Here is a 15,168-nt window from a genome sequence, read left to right as displayed (position 1 = left end):
TAAACTTTTTCATGTTCTGCAATATCTTTTTTTTGCGATCGGTCCCCAGAACTGCACTCCATAATCAAGGTGAGGTCTTACCAGTGCTTTATATAGTGACAGAATTATGCTTTCCTCCCTTGAATCAATGCCTCTTTTAATACATGCTAGTATCTTATTAGCCTTTGTAGCCGCTGCCCTGCATTGTGCACCCATCTTTAGCTTGTTATCTATTACTACTCCCAAATCCCTTTCCTCCTCTGTTTGGCTAAGTCTTGTCCCATTTAAATAATACGTTACCTGCTTATTTTTACTTCCAAAATGTAGAACCTTGCATTTTCCCGTATGAAATCTCATTTTCCATTTACCTGCCCATATTTCAAATTTTTGCAGATCCCTTTGTAACGAAAGTTCATCCTGCTCTGACCCAATGACCTTACTTAACTTAGTATCATCTGCAAAAATAGAGATGTCGCTATTTAATCCTAGCTCCAAGTCATTTATAAAAATATTAAAAAGAACAGGGCCCAGTACTGATCCCTGGGGGACTCCACTGATTACCTTTGTCCAATCTGAGTATGATCCATTTACTACTACTCGTTGCTCCCTATCTTTTATCCAGTTATTTATCCATGAGCTAACATTTTCAGCTATTCCCAGTCCCTTAATTTTGTGCATTAATCTCTCATGTGGCACTGTATCAAATGCCTTTGAGAAGTCTAAAAAAAAAAGGTGAGTTGCTCCCATAAACCCCCATATTGTAAATTATTGTCTATCTGCCCTACACTTCTATGGTTATGGCCCTTTTGGTGGTGGTACGAAACAAAGGGATAATGATGGCTGGCTTTTCATGCATTATAACAGGTTATTTGGTTACATTATTATTGTCTATTTGACTACTCGAGACATACGCTTGTTGCTGGGATACACAGCTTTCCCTTTGTTTTGAGACAACAAAATGTAGCAATGTCCACTTTCTAGTAGCCTTTGGCAGGTGGCTTTTGAATTGTGAACTGGTCACAACAAGAGCTCACCGGGTAAGCTCAAGAAAAGTTTTGATCTTTTGAAATGTGTATTATATATTTTTTTAAAGTGATATTTTGGAGAGACTTCCTTATCTTCTTTAATTCATGCAGGAAATTCATAAAAAAAAAAAGATTTTAAAAATGTAAGCTCTGGTGATTATACAAACTTCATTATAGTTGGGTGTTTATTTTAATGAAGTATGTAGAAGTAATCCCAAAAAACACACACACTTCCTCTGCAGGCACAAGCCACACATGTAAAGAAATTAAAATAGTCCTAATATAGCCCTATATATGTATGTGTTTATGTATGTATGCATGTGTGTGTGTGTGTGTTTACATAGATAGATAGATAGATAGATAGATAGATAGATAGATAGATAGATAGATAGATAGAGATACAAAATATAATAGTATGCACACATTGGATTTGTTAAAATATATTTTACAATGTAAACTAAACAAACATAACACAGTAGTTATATATGTCTAATTTACATAATAATATACATTAAAGAGATATTAAACCCAATTTTTTTTCTTTCATGATTCGGATAGAGAATGTAATTTTAAGCAACTTTCTAATTTTCTCCTATTATCCATTTCTTTTACAAGATATGCCGAGTCCACTGGTTTCATCCTTGTGGGATATTCTCCTGCTAACAGGAAGTGGCAAAGAGCACCACAGCAGACCTGTTACATAGCTCCTCCCCTAACTCCTCCCCCCAGTCATTCTTTTTGCCTATACTAGTAATAGGAAGGGTAAAGTGATAGTGGTGACAAAATGATAGTTTTAATTTCTCCAATCAAGATATTTTTTATTTTAAATGGTACCGGTGAGTACTATTTTAATCAGGGAGGATATGGAAGAAGATTTCTCCCTGAAATCGATGATCTTAGCAGCAGTTACTAGGATCAGTTATGGTTCCCACAAATCTGAAGGTAATATGAAGGAAACTTTTCAGTGTGGAGGAGTGTCTCATGCATTAAGCAGCATTTGAGGTATGTGTCAGCCTAATTTTTCTGAGGAAACCTTGTATATCAGAATTGGTTGTATTTAGTTCCTTATAAGGAATAGGTTAAGCAGTAGTCCTAATTGTAAAGGGGAGTTACTGTCCTACTGGGTGTTTTTTTCTTTATTGCAATATAATTGACACTGGGACCTTTTGTTCATAAACTTATATGACACAACAGTAAAAGAAATTTATTTATATATTTATTTTATTATAAAACAGTTTGGGTTAAATGTAGCCACCAATCAGCAAGCGCTATCCAGAGAACAAAGAAAAGATAATAATAGGAGTACATTAGGAAGTTGCTTAAAATTGCATGCTCTATGCGAATCATAAAAGAAAAAAAACAGAATTTATGCTTACCTGATAAATTACTTTCTCCAACGGTGTGTCCGGTCCACGGCGTCATCCTTACTTGTGGGATATTCTCTTCCCCAACAGGAAATGGCAAAGAGTCCCAGCAAAGCTGGCCATATAGTCCCTCCTAGGCTCCGCCCACCCCAGTCATTCGACCGATGGACAGGAGGAAATATATATAGGAGAAACCATATGGTACCGTGGTGACTGTAGTTAGAGAAAATAATTCATCAGACCTGATTAAAAAACCAGGGCGGGCCGTGGACCGGACACACCGTTGGAGAAAGTAATTTATCAGGTAAGCATAAATTCTGTTTTCTCCAACATTGGTGTGTCCGGTCCACGGCGTCATCCTTACTTGTGGGAACCAATACCAAAGCTTTAGGACACGGATGAAGGGAGGGAGCAAATCAGGTTACCTAAACGGAAGGCACCACAGCTTGCAAAACCTTTCTCCCAAAAATAGCCTCCGAAGAAGCAAAAGTATCAAATTTGTAAAATTTGGCAAAAGTGTGCAGTGAAGACCAAGTCGCTGCCTTACATATCTGGTCAACAGAAGCCTCGTTCTTGAAGGCCCATGTGGAAGCCACAGCCCTAGTGGAGTGAGCTGTGATTCTTTCAGGAGGCTGCCGTCCGGCAGTCTCATAAGCCAATCGGATGATGCTTTTAAGCCAAAAGGAAAGAGAGGTAGAAGTCGCTTTTTGACCTCTCCTTTTACCAGAATAAACAACAAACAAGGAAGATGTTTGTCTGAAATCTTTTGTAGCCTCTAAATAGAATTTTAGAGCACGGACTACGTCCAAATTGTGTAACAAACGTTCCTTCTTTGAAACTGGATTCGGACACAAAGAAGGTACAACTATCTCCTGGTTAATATTTTTGTTAGAAACAACCTTAGGAAGAAAACCAGGCTTAGTACGCAAAACCACCTTATCTGCATGGAACACCAGATAGGGCGGAGAACACTGCAGAGCAGATAACTCTGAAACTCTTCTAGCAGAAGAAATTGCAACCAAAAACAAAACTTTCCAAGGTAGTAACTTAATATCTATGGAATGTAAAGGTTCAAACGGAACCCCTTGAAGAACTGAAAGAACTAGATTTAGACTCCAGGGGGGAGTCAAAGGTCTGTAAACAGGCTTGATCCTAACCAGAGCCTGAACAAATGCTTGAACATCTGGCACAGCTGCCAGTCTTTTGTGTAGTAAGACAGATAAAGCAGAGATCTGTCCCTTTAGAGAACTTGCAGATAATCCTTTCTCCAAACCTTCTTGTAGAAAGGAGAGAATCTTAGGAATTTTTATCTTATCCCATGGGAATCCTTTGGATTCACACCAACAGATATATGTTTTCCATATTTTATGGTAAATCTTTCTAGTTACCGGTTTTCTGGCCTGAACCAGAGTATCTATCACAGAATCTGAAAACCCACGCTTCGATAGAATCAAGCGTTCAATCTCCAAGCCGTCAGCTGGAGGGAGACCAGATTTGGATGTTCGAATGGACCCTGAACAAGAAGGTCCTGTCTCAAAGGTAGCTTCCATGGTGGAGCCGATGACATATTCACCAGGTCTGCATACCAAGTCCTGCGTGGCCACACAGGAGCTATCAAGATCACAGAGGCCCTCTCCTGATTGATCCTGGCTACCAGCCTGGGAATGAGAGGAAACGGTGGAAATACATAAGCTAGGTTGAAGGTCCAAGGTGCTACTAGTGCATCTACTAGAGTCGCCTTGGGATCCCTGGATCTGGACCCGTAGCAAGGAACCTTGAAGTTCTGACGAGACGCCATCAGATCCATGTCTGGAATGCCCCATAATTGAGTTATTTGGGCAAAGATCTCCGGATGGAGTTCCCACTCCCCCGGATGGAATGTCTGACGACTCAGAAAATCCGCCTCCCAGTTTTCCACACCTGGGATGTGGATCGCAGACAGGTGGCAGGAGTGATCCTCCGCCCATTGAATTATTTTGGTCACTTCTTTCATCGCCAGGGAACTCCTTGTTCCCCCCTGATGATTGATATACGCAACGGTCGTCATGTTGTCTTATTGGAACCTTATGAATCTGGCCTTTGCTAGTTGAGGCCAAGCCCTGAGAGCATTGAATATCGCTCTGAGTTCCAGAATGTTTATCGGGAGAAGAGACTCTTCCCGAGACCATAGACCCTGAGCTTTTAGGGATTCCCAGACCGCGCCCCAGCCCACTAGACTGGCGTCGGTCGTGACAATGACCCACTCTGGTCTGCGGAAGCTCATTCCCTGGGACAGATGGTCCAGGGTCAGCCACCAACGGAGTGAATCTCTGGTCTTCTGATCTACTTGAATCATTGGAGACAAGTCTGTATAGTCCCCATTCCACTGTTTGAGCATGCACAGTTGTAATGGTCTTAGATGAATTCGTGCAAAAGGAACTATGTCCATTGTTGCAACCATCAACCCTACTACTTCCATGCACTGCGCTATGGAAGGACGAGGAACAGAATGAAGCACTTGACAAGAGCTTAGAAGTTTTGATTTTCTGACCTCTGTCAGAAAAATCCTCATTTCTAAGGAATCTATTATTGTTCCCAAGAAGGGAACTCTTGTCGACGGAGACAGAGAACTTTTTTCTATGTTCACCTTCCATCCGTGTGATCTGAGAAAGGCTAGAACTATGTCTGTATGAGCCTTTGCTTTTGACAGGGACGACGCTTGTATTAGAATGTCGTCCAAGTAAGGTACTACTGCAATGCCCCTCGGTCTTAGAACCGCTAGAAGGGACCCTAGCACCTTTGTGAAAATCCTTGGAGCAGTGGCTAACCCGAATGGGAGGGCCACAAACTGGTAATGCTTGTCCAGAAAAGCGAACCTTAGGAACTGATGATGTTCTTTGTGGATAGGAATATGTAGGTACTCATCCTTTAGATCCACGGTAGTCATAAATTGACTTTCCTGGATAGTGGGTAGAATCGTTCGAATGGTTTCCATCTTGAACGATGGTACCCTGAGAAATTTGTTTAGGATCTTCAAATCCAAAATTGGTCTGAAAGTTCCCTCTTTTTTGGGAACTACGAACAGATTGGAATAAAATCCCATTCCTTGTTCCTTTATTGGAACTGGGTGTATCACTCCCATCTTTAACAGGTCTTCTACACAAAGTAAGAATGCCTATCTCTTTATTTGGTTTGAGGATAAGTGAGACATGTGGAACCTTCCCCTTGGGGGTAGTTCCTTGAATTCCAGGAGATAACCCTGAGAAACTATTTCTAGCGCCCAGGGATCCTGAACATCTCTTGCCCAAGCCTGAGCAAAGAGAGAGAGTCTGCCCCCCACTAGATCCGGTCCCGGATCGGGGGCTACTCCTTCATGCTGTTTTGTTAGCAGCGGCAGGCTTCTTGGCCTGCTTACCCTTGTTCCAGCCTTGCATCGGATTCCAGGCTGGTTTGGGTTGTGAGGCATTACCCTCTTGCTTAGAGGATGCAGAATTAGAGGCCGGTCCATTCCTGAAATTGCGAAAGGAACGAAAATTAGACTTATTTTTAGCCTTGAAAGACCTATCTTGTGGAAGGGCGTGGCCCTTTCCCCCAGTGATGTCTGAAATAATCTCTTTCAATTCTGGTCCAAATAGAGTTTTACCTTTGAAAGGGATGTTAAGCAATTTTGTCTTGGATGACACATCCGCTGACCAAGACTTTAGCCAAAGCGCTCTGCGCACCAAGATAGCAAACCCTGAATTTTTCGCCGCTAATCTAGCTAATTGCAAAGCGGCATCTAAAATAAAAGAGTTAGCCAATTTAAGTGCGTGAACTCTGTCCATAACCTCCTCATATGGAGTCTCTCTACTGAGCGACTTTTCTAGTTCCTCGAACCAGAACCACGCTGCTGTAGTGACAGGAACAATGCACGAAATTGGTTGTAGAAGGTAACCTTGCTGTACAAAAATCTTTTTAAGCAAACCTTCCAATTTTTTATCCATAGGATCTTTGAAAGCACAACTATCTTTGATAGGAATAGTAGTGCGTTTGTTTAGAGTAGAAACTGCCCCCTCGACCTTAGGGACTGTCTGCCATAAGTCCTTTCTGGGGTCGACCATAGGAAATAATTTCTTAAATATAGGGGGGGAACAAAAGGTATGCCGGGCTTTTCCCACTCCTTATTTACTATGTCCGCCACCCGCTTGGGTATAGGAAAAGCGTCGGGGTGCACCGGAACCTCTAGGAACTTGTCCATCTTGCATAATTTCTCTGGAATGACCAAGTTGTCACAATCATCCAGAGTAGATAACACCTCCTTAAGCAGTGCGCGGAGATGTTCTAATTTAAATTTAAATGTCACAACATCAGGTTCAGCTTGTTGAGAAATCTTTCCTGAATCTGAGATTTCTCCATCTGACAAAACCTCCCTCATGGCCCCTTCAGATTGGTGTGAGGGTATGACAGAACAATTATCATCAGCGCCCTCCTGCTCTTCAGTGTTTAAAACAGAGCAATCGCGCTTTCTCTGATAAGTAGGCATTTTGGATAAAATATTTGCTATGGAGTTATCCATTACAGCCGTTAATTGTTGCATGGTAATAAGCATTGGCGCACTAGATGTACTAGGGGCCTCCTGCATGGGCAAAACTGGTGTAGACACAGTAGGAGATGATGTAGTATCATGCTTACTCCCCTCATTAGAGGAATCATCTTGGGCAATTTCATTATCTGTGGCAGTACTGTCCTTACTTTGTTTGGACGCTATGGCACAATTATCACATAAATTTAAATGGGGAGACACATTGGCTTTCATACATATAGAACATAGCTTATCTGAAGGTACAGACATGTTAAACAGGCTTAAACTTGTCAACAACGCACAAAAAACGTTTTAAAACAAAACCGTTACTGTCTCTTTAAATTTTAAACAGAAAACACTTTATTACTGAATATGTGAAAAAGTATGAAGGAATTGTTCAAAAATTACCAAAATTTCACCACAGTGTCTTAAAGCATTAATAGGATTGCACACCAAATTTCAGAGCTTTAACCCTTAAAATAACGGAACCGGAGCCGTTTATAAATTTAACCCCTATACAGTCCCAGCTATAGTCTTTGCTGAGACCCAACCAAGCCCAGAGGGGAATACGATACCAATTGACGCCTTCTAGAAGCTTTTCCAGCAATTTTTAGATCCTCACACATGCATCTGCATGCCCTGCTCTCAAAAAACAACTGCGCAGTAATGGCGCGAAAATGAGGCTCAGTCTATAACTAGGAAGGCCCCCTGACTGGAAAAGGTGTCTAACACAGTGCCTGCCGTTTAATAAACGTTCCCAAAGTTTATAAATACAAATTGTCAGCATAAATATGAATAAAATGCCCAAATAAAGCAATCGATTTAGCCCATAAGAATGTCTACCAGTTTTTTTAGCCCATAATAAGCCCTTTATTCTGTTTGTTTGACTAAGAAAATGGCTTACCGGTCCCCATGAGGGGAAATGACAGCCTTCCAGCATTACATGGTCTTGTTAGAAATATGGCTAGTCATACCTTAAGCAGAAAAGTCTGCTAACTGTTTCCCCCAACTGAAGTTACTTCATCTCAACAGTCCTATGTGGAAACAGCAATCGATTTTAGTTACTGTCTGCTAAAATCATCTTCCTCTCACAAACAGAAATCTTCATCCTTTTCTGTTTCAGAGTAAATAGTACATACCAGCACTATTTTAAAATAACAAACACTTGATAGAAGAATAAAAACTACATTTAAACACCAAAAAACTCTTAACCATCTCCGTGGAGATGTTGCCTGTGCAACGGCAAAGAGAATGACTGGGGTAGGCGGAGCCTAGGAGGGACTATATGGCCAGCTTTGATGGGACTCTTTGCCATTTCCTGTTGGGGAAGAGAATATCCCACAAGTAAGGATGACGCCGTGGACCGGACACACCAATGTTGGAGAAATTGGATTTACTATCCCTTTAACTATTTTTGAAAGTGGACATACTGTATATGTGGTTGTGCATGGATTTAGGCAGGCTGTCCCCTTTAAGGGATACGCTAATAAAAAATGATATCTAGTAATTGGCTAGAATATGTAAATCTGCATTACTGATCCTTGCTATGGGATGGGGTTGATGACAATTATTTGTTTGATAATTATTAGCCTTTTAAAAGCACTATGTGCAATGTGTAGTGTTTTACAAACAACCTATAGAGCAGAGCTTTCCAAACTTGTTATGTTAGTGACACACTTTTTAGACCTACATCATTTCGCGACACAGTAATTCAGTTGTACTAGCAAAAATGAGGTTAAACTAACTTGTTTTAAGAGATACAGACACATACATAAATTATATAATAATGAAATGTATTTACAAGTAACAGTATGTATGTGCAAGAATTAAAAAAAGTTTAATAACACCAATAGCTACTTGCTATTTTAATGGGATGTATGAGGTTGATGGGATGAACACAATTTCTGAATATTTGGTGGAATATTAGATAAAGACACTCGCATTTCATCATCAAGCATTTTTAAGCTTCCACTTCCTATCCATATATCAAGAGCAGGAGCAGCAATGCACTACTGGGAGCTAGTTGCCAAAAAAACCCCACTGACTTCAGCTCCGCATTTAAGCTGCCGCCCTAAGAGCTTGGTGAGTCCGATTGACTACTGCCCGCGCTGCAAACACACTGCTGTCCCACTCACTGACTACACATGCAGTCACAAGCCAATTAAGGAGCCAATGTGCCGCCAATGGGAATAGTTTCAGTTTCCACTGAGCTGCGCTAATAGGTTAAGATGATCTGTATCCCCCTAGGTATCAATCACATGTCAACCATGTTATAAGCGTAGCAGGCAGCCGGAAAGTCAGAAACCAAAAAAAAAAAAAAATTTGTGCTGAAGCAGGGACACACCTACACACTGCTGCCGACACACAGTTTGGAAAGCACTGCTATAGAGAGAGGGTTAGAGAGCTGCAGTACCTTTGCTCTCTCTATGGTAAAACTCTATTGCTAGAAGAACTGTTTAATAAAGATATTTTTAAAACTGAGAGTGCATCTTTAGGTGACATCCAATGGGCTTGAGTATTAGTAAGTGAAATGAGATCAATATTATACATTTTGTATGAAAATTAAAACAAGTTTAAATAAATACACTTACCAAACAGATCTTTTGCACTCATCCTCCCAGGTCCTCCACTAAAAGAAAAATAAGGATAGTAAATATTAAGTATAATTAAAATGCAGACAATTTGATTCACTTAAAGGGACAGTTACCCGAAAACTTTCTAAATACTTTAAAAAAAAAAAATAATGTTTTCAGTACATTTAAAGGTAACTTTGTAGAGAACAGTAAGAACGGTAACATAACATTAGGAAGACCTGGTTAATTTTATATTCTATATAAGGTGAGATTGTCAAGACCTATATTGAGAAATAAATTTCGTTACACAGAAAAAAGGCCCATCATGCAATATTTTATTTTGGCTGTAATTAAAGGGACATGAAACCCAGAATTTCATGATTCAGATGGAGAACACAATTTTAAACAACTATTCAATTTACTTCAATTAGCAAATTTGCTTCATTCCTTTGTTATTCATTGTTAAAGGAACAGCATTGCACTACAGGAAGTTAGCTGCCTGTACCAATGACAAGAGGTCAATATGTGCAGCCACCAATCAGCAAGTGCAACCCAGGTTCTGAACCAAAAATGGGCCAGCTCATAAGCTTAGATTCCTACTTTTTCAAATAAAAATACCAAGAGAACGAAGAAAAATTGATGAGGAGTAAATTAGAAAGTATGTGAGATTTAAATAATTTTGAATCATTATGTGAGATTTAAATCATTTTGATGCTATGTTTGGAATTTGGTGCACAGACAATAAATTTAATTTGAAGAAAGCGGGGATTAGTTGAAGCAAAAATTAAACTTAGGAATGTCCTCTACTTGAGAGTTAGATAACAATGAACTTTATATGCAGGTTTTCTTTTGCGAATTAAATCACTTAAAAGGGACATGAAGTCCAAAATGTTTATTTCATGATACAATTTTAAACATCTTTCTCATTTACTTGTATCATCAAACTTGTTTCATTCTCTTGTTGAATGAACAGCAATGCACTACTAGGAGATAGTTGAACACATTGCGTGAGCCAATGACAAGAGGCATATATGTACATTGTCAAATCAGCATTGCTGCTCTGAGTCTACCTAGGTATGCTTTTCAACAAAAGATTCCAAGGGAACAAAGAAAATGTGGGTAATTAAAGTAAATTGGAAAGTTGTTTATAATTGCATGCTCTATCTGAGTCATGAAAGAACATTTTTTGGTTTGATGTCCATTTAATAAAGAAGTAAATCCTGGATTCCCAGCCAAAGTAGGAAAATGCTTACTACTTGATAAGGTTGACAGGTGTCTAGTATCTAATAGGAAATTGCAGGATTTCATCTGGCCCTCCAGTAAAGATTACGTAAAGCAACAAAATTGGACATAAAGGAATAGTGTACTGTAAAATGTGTTTCACCTTAAAGGGACAATACAGGCACAATTAAACTTAAAGGGACAATAAACCCAAAACTTGTCTATCATGATTCAAATAGAGAAAACAATGTTGAACAACATTCCAATTTACTTCTATTATCTAATTTGCTTCATTCTTTAGATATCCTTTGTTAAAGAAATAGCAAAAATAGCGAAAAGGATATCACGAAAATAAAGCAAATTAGATAATAGAAGTAAATTAGAAAGTTGTTTAAAATTGTATGGTCTTTCTGAAGTATGTAAGAAAAAAATTGGGTTTTATGTCCCTTTAAATGGATTGAATAGAGCATGACATTTTAAACAACTTTCAAATGTACTTCTGTAATCAACCTTGCTCAGTTCTATTGGTATCCTTTGTTAAAGAGAAATCTTAGGTGAACTCAGGAGTGTGCACATCTCTTGCAGCAGTTACAAAGTTTCAAACATTTTAGCCATAAAATGCTAGACATCTGCACGTTCCTAAGCTACTATCAGCCTATCTAGGTTTACTGTTCAGCAAATGATACCAAGTGAACAAAGTAAATGTAATAAAAAAAAAAGTACATTGGAGATTTGTTTAGAACTGTAACATTAACTTCTATCCCTTTTAATGTGCTACTAATATATGTGAAATTGATCCTTTGGGTTTATTTGTGTAATTGAAATGCTAGATTTGCTCATTAAACCAACCACTTTTTGTTTTCTGGAACATTTTCATTCAAACAGTAGACCCATATTTCAGTAGACCCATCTACTGAAATATTTATTATGGGAGGTGGATTCAATGAACAAAACCAGCTATTTACAGTGCAAGAATATACCTACAGTAGATTTAATACTTTGTATCTGGCATAGTAAGTTGTTGAGAACACATTAATGGGTGTGATCTGAGGTCTGATGTGGGCATATAACAGACAGGGTCCTAAGGCCCATAGATCTGATGTATTCAGATGACTGACAGGGGCTTCAGGGTTATAGGTATGATTAAGGTCTGATATTGGCACATGGATTATAGGGGCTTCACAACCAAGTGAATATTGATCCAATGGAATAATGTTCTATTGTCCCAGAAAGTCCCAAATGTTTCCAATCACTTGGTCCCAGAAAAAGCATTTTTTGACATTGGCAATGTGTCCTTTGTGTGTGTGTGTTTATGTGTGTATGTATATTTGTTTCTGTGTATGTGTGTGTGTGTATGTGTGTGTGTATGTATGTGTGTGTGTGTATGTGTGTATGTATGTATGTATATGTATACGTATATGTGTGTGTGTATGTGTGTGTGTGTATGTGTGTGTGTGTGTATGGGGCATGGCATGTTCCTTGTTCAGATGAGAATTGCCTGGTATTTCATGGCTGGACTGACCTTACTAGGCGGGATCAGACAGATATACAGTACTTCAGGAAAATTCTCCTATGTGATAACTCACCATAGAACAAACTACTGAGCTGTGGTTGAGCATATGTTTGTGTGTGTGTGTATGTATATACACACACACACATATATATATATATATATATATTATACCATCTTTATTGCTTGATAGTGTTGTTCCATAACACATAGTTATAATGACTTTAGTGTGTCTCTGAGATGTAATATGTGCATGTATGATGCACTCACAGCCATATTGGAAAGGACCTTGGATTTCACTATATATACACAGACGGAATGTCAGTATACAACATGATAACACATGCAGCTGATCCCTTATGAATATTGGAAGTCTGCTGCTTTCTTCTTTAGTTTTAAACTCAGCATAGGCCACAGTACTAACAGCAAACCTACCCCCCCCCCCCCCCAGATTTGAACATACAAATGGGTGTTAAATAGGGGTGTATGTGCATCTGACATAATAGGAAACAAAGTGCACAGCCGCAGAGTGAAATTAAGTACTTACTTGGAGGTTCCCTGTTTGCTTCCAATGGATCCGGACTGACTCATCCCTGCATCTACTGCAAGAAGAAATGACAAATTACTTCCATGTGATAATTCAGTGAATGTCACTGTCCTACATCATCACGTGACTATTTACGCTAAGTGAATCAGCAACATAAAATATCAGAAGAACGGATGACGCTGTTTTTAAGTCTTTTTACTTTTTTGTTTCATGTAATGTTATTATTTTAGAGTTCTTTCCCCAGTCTCATTATACAATAAATAAACATTCCAGGGCCCTTTTCGGCGCAACAATTAAGTAACCAAATTATAGGAGTATTGACCACAACCACTTAGAGTTCCATAAATCCACACAATCTAATCTATCACAACCCCCCCCCCCCAAATACAACATATACAAAACATTAAATGTTTTTTTATTCAGTGTTATCTGTTAAGTGCAGGAGATTCACAGATATTATTTCCCCAAATCTTATATTTTGTCATTCTACTGTTCCAATGTAACATACAGAAATAAATCACAGCAAAATAGCGCTCTGCCGTGGACTGCCTGAGGCGCTCATCGCGCCCAACACTTCAAATAAAGGAGCGTTCAGCATGAAGTATTTTATATTTCATGACTGAAAGTCCCCTTTATTTGTTCCACTGGTGAATCCTAGCGTTTAACATTATAACAGAGACATATATAAGAACAACAAAGACCTCATGACCTCACTAATCATCTACCGCTCTCCATTAGCAACACAGAAAATAGCTGGAAAAATCTATATAACAGATCAAGAAAAGCATAGATAGATAGTTAAAGATTCTTATTTGACTAGATAGACAGACAGATAGGATTTTTTTCCCTAAATGTTATGTACTATTACAGACTTTGTGTGCCAGGTGTAGCTGGGTGCAATCAGTTATGTCCTGATCCTGTGGTAACTTGAAAAGGGCAAACAATTCAGCAGAGGAGATTGAGCAATATTCAGCAGCACTTCACTGGCACAGACCTGTGGGTCACAGCCTGATTACTACACAAGGAACTGTCAGTTTATACTAGCTCCAGCACACACTGTGATTATAAGTTATTGAAGCCAGTGAAACAGCTGAAATGTGTATCCTAGGGAAGTGTGTTTTATTGATGGAACTGGGTATAAATAGCTCTTTATCTCACATGTGCAGTAAACCAATAAAACATACAATTAAATAACAATGAGCGATCAGTAGTCTGATGGTCAGCCAAGCCTTGATTGTCAGCAACTTGATACCTGATTAGTTAGTATAGGAACCAATTTCATTAATGCTGACCACACAATCATACTAGTTTTTCCCATTTATGTGATTAATACTGAGTTTGCATAGCTCCAGCTCGCAAATATCCCCACATACTATCAATCCACACACAGCCAGGGAAGGTGGGGAACTCACTTCACTTTCCCTTTATTTGATTTGCACTAAAAATCCCTCTCCTATCCCACGCTGAAAGTACATCATTAAAAAGGTCAGTGTTCCACATATTGGGGGCCACATGTTACATGTTTATGAAAGGGACATAAAAGCTAAAAAAGAATATATTTAATATGTTTGAGAATTTTATTATTACACAATTGTTTGCACATTAGTATGTGTTTAACTCCTGCAAAAGGGTTAACTACATAGTTTAAAGGGACACAAAACCTAAATTTTTTTCTTTCATGATTCAGATAGAACATGCAATTTTAAGCAACTTTCTAATTTACTCCTATTATAAAATGATCTTCATTCTTTTGCTATCTTTATTTGAAAAAGCAGGAATATAAGCATAGGAGCTGGCCCATTTTTGGTTCAGCACCTGAGTAGCATTTGCTGATTGGTGGCTACACCAATTTTTACTTATTTGTTTACATTGGAACTTTGTTCCGATGTAGACAAATAAGTCCCGGCAGGAAGGGGTTAATGTACTGAAAGTGGTGGCTAGGAATTTGGAGGAAAAAAAACAAACAAGCCCAACAAGATTATCAGTTAGCCTAAAACCTAGGTCTCTTAGCTGTAGCTTCACCTACGATCATCTGCCTCAGCTATCAAAGAAAGCAAACGTGAAAAGCAAAAAGAACAAATAAAGTTTTCATAGTTCAAATAATATGCAACACTCTGGCCACTCCAAAAAAAACATTGCATCTCCCTGATAAATCAGGGCAATGCGCACACTGGTCATGTTGAGGTTCACACCTATATGCTTGGCCAGAGTTGCTGCTGTATAGATATGATCTGGTCATAAACTAGTTGGTAAGGTCATTTTAAATTCTGTTGTTTTCTTGAGCATTTTGTAATAGGTATTACCACTTGCAAGAGCTGCTAGCATCAGGGCCGGATTTCCCATTAGGCACAGTAGGCATGTGCCTACAGGCGCCTTGCAGTGAGGGGCGCCTGCCTGTCAATAATAAAA

General features: G+C 38.9%; 1 protein-coding gene across 1 annotated transcript in view; it reads right to left on the bottom strand.

Moving 5' to 3' along the window:
- The window catches only part of EPS8L2 (EPS8 like 2), a 261,969-nt gene that overhangs the window by 133,097 nt on the left and 113,704 nt on the right, over positions 1-15,168 (bottom strand). Inside the window, exons 2-3 of the mRNA XM_053720198.1 lie at positions 12,760-12,814; positions 9,500-9,537 (exon numbers count right to left, since the gene is read on the bottom strand). Of these exons, the coding sequence (XP_053576173.1) occupies positions 9,500-9,537; positions 12,760-12,803 (82 nt within the window). The 5' untranslated portion in view covers positions 12,804-12,814. The remainder of the gene's footprint in view (positions 1-9,499; positions 9,538-12,759; positions 12,815-15,168) is intronic.

Source organism: Bombina bombina, chromosome 7 (genome assembly GCF_027579735.1).
Source record: "Bombina bombina isolate aBomBom1 chromosome 7, aBomBom1.pri, whole genome shotgun sequence".
Taxonomy (NCBI): Eukaryota; Metazoa; Chordata; class Amphibia; order Anura; family Bombinatoridae; genus Bombina; species Bombina bombina.
Note: the sequence above shows the minus strand (reverse complement) of the source record. Positions and strands in the feature narration are given on the sequence as shown.